The sequence below is a fragment of the Artemia franciscana genome, chromosome 11 (genome assembly GCF_032884065.1).
Source record: "Artemia franciscana chromosome 11, ASM3288406v1, whole genome shotgun sequence".
Taxonomy (NCBI): Eukaryota; Metazoa; Arthropoda; class Branchiopoda; order Anostraca; family Artemiidae; genus Artemia; species Artemia franciscana.
The window spans coordinates 3,832,227-3,841,118 of record NC_088873.1 but is presented as its reverse complement, the minus strand read 5'-3'; the positions used below and the strand labels follow the sequence as shown (position 1 = coordinate 3,841,118).

Below are 8,892 nucleotides of genomic sequence, written 5' to 3'. Positions count from 1 at the left end.
TCACGAAGCAAATAAAATATGGAATACTTTTTATTTTGAAAATTAGAATGAAACATCCAATATAAAATACAATTACACAAAACCCCTAACAGTACGTTACTCTTAAAAGACTTTCTTGGACATCTGGCATGGGCCAACTCCTTATAGACATTTTAATAACTCATGGCATTCATTTTTACCAACGTTATTTTTCTTGGGATTATAAATTGAATATACACATACCGCTATTATAGTGATGGTAACCAGTCTTCTACTTTTCTAGGAGATAAAGGGGTTAAAATGGAAGTGCATTGTTAAACCAATGCTTAACTAAATATAGGCTACATAAAAATACAACAAACCACCAGAAATTGTCTTCAAATGTAGTGTAGGACGTTGGAATCAGAGGCGCCATTTGGGGGGGTCAGGGGTGGGCAAATGCCCACCCCAGATTTTCCAGGGGGGCCCAAGCTTCCACCACAAAGGGCCCTTTGCTGGCCATAATAATCCATTATGTCCAACATAATCCATTCTGTCCAATTGATTTGAAATTGCTGCACGCCTATTAACCAAAGAGCGTAATTACTTGACGACCCTTGGGGTAATTACGCTATTTGCTATTAATTATTGTAAACTTTGAAAGTAGGTAAGATACATAATAAAATTCTCGAGTTCTGTCAAATGCCCATTTCCTAGATAATTACGCGACACGAAGTGAGTCGGGGGGGGGGGGTCAAGATGGAGTTTATGCCCACCCCAAGATTTGGTCCAAATGGCGCCTCTGGTTGGAATATATTTAATAGTTTTTCTCTTAGGGTTTGGCACGAAAGAGTTTGACATGCATGTAAAAACCGAAAATTTGGAATGTACTGTTGAAAACTTAAAACCCATGAGACTTTACCTTTGTTATTACTTTTTCTAGCTTGCACTCTAGAAACAGGTTCAATGCATCTTTTAAAAGTTTAACCCAGAACTATAACACTTATAACATGCAACTTTATAACTATAAATACTACAAGACTTTCACTGAGTATAGGTGGCCTCACCCCAAGAAATACTTAGATGTATTTAGGCTACTGGTAAACTTACAAATGACTATCACTTTAAGATTTATGTTCTCTTTCCACGTTTTTGCTATTTTATTTGTCTACAATCTTACAGTTTCAAAGAGTTTGTGGTAACGAACGCGAAGTAAGAAGAGACTAGGCCCAATAACAGCCTAAACTGTAAAAATAGGAATTTTGATAACAATTAATACATTAAAAGAAATAGTTTTTTTCTATTGTTTCCAAATATGTGAAATTCATTAAGTTTACTGTCTCCCATCAAAAGCTACGAGTCGGAAAAATTTTGCCTGATTTTCCCCAAAAAAAGAGGGAAACATCCTCAAAAAATTAGGGGATCTCATGAAAATCACACTATCATATTCAACATAGTAGAAAACCCTATTGTACGGATTTTAAGTTGCTATCTACAAAAATATGGAATTTTGTACTTTTCTGCCAGAAGTAAGATCATGAATGTGTGTTTATTTGTTGTCTTTTTCCAGGGGTGGTTGGGGCTTTATCGGAACTGTTTTTTTTTGTTTTTTTTTAAGGGAGCATAAGCTTTGAGCTTTAATCACTCAGTGGCGCCCAGTTTACTTAGAAAAAAAATTTGCTCAGCACCATCAATTTTACTTCACAAAATTTTGATGTTTAGCGAATTTTTTCTCTACTCAAAATCTAAGCAATTTCTAGGAGGCAGATGCTTCTGAATGACAAATAGACAAGTTCGGTGCAAAATTTGAAGGTAAAGCATGATAATAAAGAAATAGAAAAAAAGATGTAGAAAAGACAGAAAAAAATATAGATAGTACGTTAAGATCAAAGTTTCAGTTAGTTAGTGTAGGTTCTATGTTTAAAAGACATTCTTATTTGTTTTTTTTTTGAAAAAGATTCTTTTTTTTATTATATAAAGCTCTGACACAATTAAGTAAGAAATGGATGCCAGTTGAATGCCCCCACGGAAGAGTGCACCAGCAAAGGTTTTGGATTAGCAAAAGACTATGAGAGTACTCAGGGTTTTAGTGGCTCTGGTGCCGACTCATGTACAAGCAAAACTTATGGGGACAAAAGTATACCTTCGGGTGCCCTCTTCCATGTGTAAAACTTTCTTTGAGCCAGAAAAAATAATGCACGAGAAGAACTAAACTCATTAAACTTAGTAAAACTAACCATCTTCTTCTGTAAGAAGGAATCAAGTTGAACGAGCTCTCAAAGGTAATAGGGAATTGATTTTATCAATTACTTATTTGATTTTTTTATAATTGATTTAATAATTATTAAATCATATTAAATCAAATTAAATCAAATTAAATCAAGTTAAAATTTAACAATTATTATTTGATTGATTTCTTATAATTTATTTAAGGAATTGATTATAATTGAGTAAGAAGGAATTGATTTTATTGTCTTTTTTTAGCAGCAACGATGTGGCAACGAAGGTGTAGTCTTTGGATGAATTTCACGTAACTCGTTTCCAAATTTCTCTCATTTTTAATTCGTTGCACTAAAATGTTCTTTAATTTCAGAATTTGCCCAATAAATTATTTTTCAAGTATAGCTTCAACGTCTTTCACAGCTTTCACCAAGAAAAAGAGATAATGGAATATTTCTGCTTTTTTCTTAATGTCTTTAAGAATTGGCACCATAATAGAGTTCCACGCTGCGATGTCCAATAAAGCCTTTCAACTCGTCACTGGTTTTATTTGAGTTTGAAATTATTGCCTTTTGTTTTCAGAGTTTAGTATCTTCAAAATTATCATGGTTTTTAGTTGAGCAGACTTCTTCGATTGGAACGACCCAGGTGCACTCTTCATCTCTTTCATCTGAAATTGATCTGCTTAAATCAGCGTCAAGTACATTAATGACGTATTCACTAGCTGTGCATTCCTTGTCACTTGCCAAATTCTTTCCTGGCTCAACGGGATACGGAACCTGAAATTAATTTTATTACTATATATATATATATATATATATATATATGAAAAGAGAAATCACCAATGCAACAGCACAAACACAAAAAAAAAGAAAAAAAAAGAGAGAGAGATAGAAGGAGAAAAGGAAGACTGTTTTCCTAAATTAGTGATTAATATAGACCAGCACTTGAATGGGGCCTTAACCCTACTCATCCATACAATCACATAGGTCAAACAGCATAGCCATACACAATCAACCATAAAGAATAATCCATGGACAGGCAGTCATGTCGTCAATAAGTATAAGTCGTCATTTACCAAACAATAGAAAAAATAATAAAGACATATAAAATAATAGAAAAATAAAATAATAAATAACAAAGTTCAGAGACAAATATCCCAAAGAATTTGTTTTCGAAATCTAAGGGACGACTTCACCCCTACCCTTTCAATTGGCACCACTCTCGGCAGGGGTAATTCCACTCTAAAACAACCATTTTCAAAACTCTATATAAAAAAAACCATCATCTCAAATTGAATTCAGAAAGCTTTTGTGTTTCAAAATGATGAAAAATGACAGGAAATGCTTCAAAGGGGCTATAAGGTCACATTTATGCTGATTTTTCAACCTAAATTATTGTACAAACTTTGGCTGGCTTCGGAAATGAAGCAGGGACAAATATTTTGGTTCTATTTGTGTCTCAATGAAGTTTCCAAAAAAAACTTCGAAAAACGCAGAATTTTTTCATGTTCATTTTTATTGCGTTTTTACGACTTGGACAAACATTTCGGGGGGGAGGATTCATTTTCCCTTTATCTCCCTCCCTCCCTGGATACGGGCTTGTTGATGTTTATTTATAGTTGTTGCGAGGCCATTTGTATAAAGACGAAATTTCATTGCCCCAAAATGTATCCAAAAGGAATAAAAGGTAGACCAGTTAGCATAAATCTGTAACCCTTTTCCCCTGAAAAATTCCATGCTTTGCGATTTTCGCTTACAAGTTACTCTCGAGGATAGAGGAAAGATTCCCCGAACAAAGAAACCTAAGGCGGGGGAAGTAAAGGTCAAAAACTCTAAAATCATGCTTCAGGTCTCCTAGGCTGTAAGTACCTGCCTACCAGTTTTCAATGACTTTAGTCACGTTGTTCAGAAGGTAGGTGCACATCTATCCATTCTGTCCCCTTAGCACAGTTTACCAACCCAAATAAGTTTAGTGTGGATTTTACTGCTTCTGGGCAAAAGACAGAGAAGGCTGGCTGGTTGACCTTTACACTGAAAATATTATACTGGAGGGGGACTGTGCGGCTTTGGAAGAAACATGACCCCTCATTTTGCGTCTAACCGTCCACATACAAAATTCTTGTATTATCTGCTTCGATAAAGGAAGAATATACCCACTTTTCCACTAAAATCAGGAAGCAAATTAAGCGGGAGGGGAGCGTGATATGGACCAATTTGTGTCTCAAATCATGTACGAGGTATTGAAGTGGCAACGGGCGAGCTTTAAGCTTTAAATTATCTAGATTTAATATCCTTCATGATATCCTTACAGTTTCTATGTTACCTATTTTTTACACCGACTATCGCATTTCTTTCTTCTTTTTTAGCGAAAAGTATTATTACTTAAGCGTATGTTACAAAGGGAAGCCAAACTACCCCATTTCTTACACCCTGTGTTGTATTCACCCATTGTAGTCATGTCATATTTTGAGTTTGCAAAAAGAGCGCAAAACCTAAATGCTTCTTTTCTGTAAAATCTTAAAGAATAAAAAAAAACTTTTTCAATCACAGCATCTCCTACAACTTGCTACAAGTGAACTCTCTGCTACTTTACAATAAAACCCTCTAATGTTTAAACACCAATGCTGAAAGAAACAGCCTGCATAATTTATGAATAAATGAGGATAGAGAGAATGAGCTGGTTAACTGAGTCGAAAATTATTACTACTACTACTGATAATAATAATAACTCACTGCAGCACCAAGCCGCCTGAGGCTAACACAGCTACACACACTCTGCCTCAAGCCTAATCTATTCAAGGCCTCTCTCTTTACACCCTCCCAGGAAGTTCCCATTTCCTTTAAATATTTATCAATGACATCCTCCCAACCCAAACGAGGACGACCTGCCTTCCGTGTAGCCCCAGACGGTTGGCCAAAAAGGACAATCTTCGGGAATATGTCATCCCTCATCCGCAGAACGTGGCTTAGCCATCTCAACCTTTCTTTCATTATAGCCCTAGAAAGTGGGATTGAACCAAACTTTTCGCACACCCTACTGTTTGAAATACGGTCAGTCAGTCGGGTACCCAGAACAATCCGTAGGCAATTTCTCTGGAAAACATCTAGAAAATTTTCGTCTGCTTTTCAGAGCGCCCATGCTTCAGAGCCATATTTGACCACTGTCATCACTGTAGCTTCCAATATTCTAATCTTGGTTTAGAGACTTATCTTCATATTCTTCCAGACTTTTTTTTAACTGTGAGAAAACACCCTGAGCCTTTGCTATTCTACTTTTAAAATATTCACTGCTCTCACCGTCTTTACTAATAATACTACCAAGGTAAGTAAAGCTGTCAACCTGATCAATCTTTTCGTTACCCAACGTCACCTTTTCATCTTCACTTATTTTTCCTCCCCATTTGATTCTGCGGTCTGTAATTGCCTTTCCTGTGCTCCTTAAGACGAAGTCCATCAAAATGATCCGTATAAAGGGTGATACAACACAAACCTGCTTATCTCCTGATTTAATACACAACCAGTTGCTAACCTTATTTCCTACTTTAAATGTGTCGAAAATTTTCTACGTGTGTCGAAAAGGTTGACCGAATGGATGGCTTTGGTTTCATAGGTAGTAGAGTTGCCAGACGGAGCGCATTTGCACCATTTCGGGCATTTTTCCTGGTGGCTGCGTTTTGAATTTATCAAATCGACTCATGTTCTTGGAAAAATCGTTCATTTGATGCATTTTCAATGAAAAGATATCGATTTCAGGGCATTTTCACTTATGTGGTGGCGCAACTTTAAACCGGACATCTGGGAAAACTGCTAGATAGTGTTATCAAACAGTTCGTGGTAACGAACTGTAGTAAGGAGCGACCCGGCTCAATAGTAACCAAAACTCTAAAAAATTGAATTTTGATATCAATAGCTACATCAAAAGAATTGCATTTTAATGCTGATTTTAAATATATAAGTTTCATCGAGTTTAGTCTTACCCATCAAAAATTACGAGCCTGAGAAAATTTGCCTTATTTAGGAAAATAGGGGGAAACACCCCCTAAAAGTCGTAGGATCTTAACGAAAATGACACCATTAGATTCAGCGTATCAGAGAACCCTACTGTAGAAGTTTCAAGCTCCTATCTACAAAAATGTGGAATTTTGTATTTTTTGCCAGAAGACAAATCACGGGTGCGTGTTTATTTGTTTTTTTTGTTTTTGTTTTTTTTCCCCAGGGGTCATCGTATCGACCAAGTGGTCCTAGAATGTCGCAAGAGGGCTCATTCTAACGGAAATGAAAAGTTCTAGTGCCCTTTTTAAGTGACAAAAAAAATTGGAGGCCATCTAGGCCCCCTCCCACGCTCATTTTTTCCCCAAATTCAACGGATCAAAATTTTGAGATAGCCATTTTGTTCAGCATAGTCGAAAACCATAATAACTATGTCTTTGGGATGACTTACACAATCCCTGGGGGAGGGGCTGCAAGTTACAAACTTTGACCAGTGTTTACATATAGTAATGGTTATTGGGAAGTGTGCAGACGTTTTCAGGGGGATTTTATTTTGTTTGGGGGTGGGGCTGAGGAGAGGGGGCTATGTTGGAGGATCTTTCCTTGGAGGAATCTATCATGGGGGAAGAAAAATTCAATGATAAGGGCGCAGGATTCTCTAGCATTACTATAAGAAAACAATGAAAAATAAACATGAAAACGTTTTTTCAAATGAAAGGAAGAAGTAGCATTGAAACTTTAAACGAATAGAGATTATTACGCATATGAGGGGTTCTAAAAATACTTTAGCATAAAGAGCGAGGTATTTAGGAGGAGATAAATACCTTGCTCTTTATGCTAAAGTGTTTTTGGTAATTTCAACTATTTATTCTGCGGCATTTCTAATTCAGGGGTCATTCTTAAGGAATTGGGACAAAACTTAGGATTTAGTGTAAAGAGCGAGGTATTAACGAGGGTACAAACCCCCCCGTATACATAATAAAAATATAAGGTTATGAAAGTTTGTTACGTAAGTTAATTCTTAAGTTACGTATATTTTTTACTAATAAAAACGTTCGTTAAAAATTAAAAGTTCTAGTTGCCTTTTTAAGTAAACGAAAAATTGGAGGGCAACTAGGCCTCCTTCTCCACCCCTTATTTCTCAATATCGTCTGATCAAAACTAAGAGAAAGCCATTTAGCCAAAAAAAGAATTAATATACAAATTTCATTTTAATAATTTATGTGCGGAGAGCCAAAACCAAACATGCATTAATTCAAAAACGTTCAGAAATTAAATAAAAAAAAAATATTTTTTTTTAGCTGAAAGTAAGGAGCGACATTAAAACTTAAAACGAACAGAAATTAATCCGTATATGAAATGAGTTGTCCCCTCCGCAATCCCTCGCTCTTTACGCTAAAGTTTGACTCTTTGCCACAATTCTACTTTTTAAAACAATTAAAAGCTTTAGCGGAAAGAGCGAGGGATTGCGGAGGGGACAACTCATTTCATATACGGATTAATTTCTGTTCGTTTTAAGTTTTAATGTCGCTCCTTACTTTCCGCTAAAAAAAATTATTTTTTTTTTATTTAATTACTAGTAATGATGGATGAAGTGGAGATAAAATGTTTTTAACTAAAGGGAAGTTTTATCAAGTTGGAAAGCAGATCCGGAATAACTTCCCGTAGATTTCTATAGACAAAGACAAACAGGAATAATTTCTATTCGGGTTTTCGCAACTTGGAAACGCTTTTCCCTTTTTCGGAATCCAGACAGGTTGTGGAAAGTACAACTGGGAACCCCATTTCTTGTTCAATTTTCAAAAAGGCCGAAGAAAATGGAAAAAATGTTTTGTGAAAGCAAATTTTAGTGGCAAAAATGAAGAGGGCCAGTTCTTATTCCAAAGTACAGGCAGGCTAGATAGCCGTAGCAGATGTATTTCACTAGTTTTCATGCTCCTAGTGTCGTCTTCGCTTTCCACTTTCCCATTTTCGCTTTCCAGCTGTTTTCGAAATGTGTGACCGAGTAGGAAAGTGTTTCCGAGAATCTCTTTAAAACCACCTTTGAAAAAGTTTAAAAGAATAAGGCGGTACATTAAAAAACAAAGATTAGGATGTTAGTGGCCGCTGTAATGACTGTGGTTAGAGATGGCTCTAGAAATGAGGGCGCTTCGGAATGTCGCAATGACATGTTAGATTTTTTCGTAAGAAATCGTCTTAGACTTAGGGAGATGTAGGTATTGGTTTGACTGACCGTAAATCAAAAAAGTAATCTCTTATGAAACATGTGGTTTCAATCTTACTTTCCTGGGCTATAAGGAAAGAAATATTGGCAATGATGATAAAGACAATGATGTCCATTGGGGAAGGGACAATTACTCCCTCCTTTCTAAATTCCCCCAGTTTTTGAAAAATGCTTCATTTGGTATTTTTATTGAAATATTTCCCCTCTAGTACTTTAATTGAAAAAAATCTCAAACTTGCCCCCCTCTAGATTTTGAAAACATTTTGCTTTCCTGTCCCTAACTAAGTTTTTGTGAATTGACATCCTTGCCTGGTTCCAAATTGATCTCTAGGACAACCTTTTTACAAAGACACGATATACCTTTCATTATTTACTTATACTTATGTCCATTTTGTTATATTTGCATAAATTTTTAGGAACATAAATAGAGATAAGATAAATAGCATTATGTTTCCCTGCAATTTTGTAAGTGGCACTTTATATTTGCCAAAAGTCGCT

At 35.8% G+C, this 8,892-nt stretch overlaps 1 protein-coding gene across 1 annotated transcript in view; it reads right to left on the bottom strand.

The window, feature by feature from the left end:
* Positions 1-1,575: 1,575 nt before the first annotated feature.
* Positions 1,576-8,892, bottom strand: part of LOC136032701 (uncharacterized) — a 78,408-nt gene continuing 71,091 nt past the window's right edge. The window contains exon 6 of the mRNA XM_065713005.1: positions 1,576-2,957. Coding sequence (XP_065569077.1) covers positions 2,757-2,957 — 201 coding nt within the window. The 3' untranslated portion in view covers positions 1,576-2,756. The remainder of the gene's footprint in view (positions 2,958-8,892) is intronic.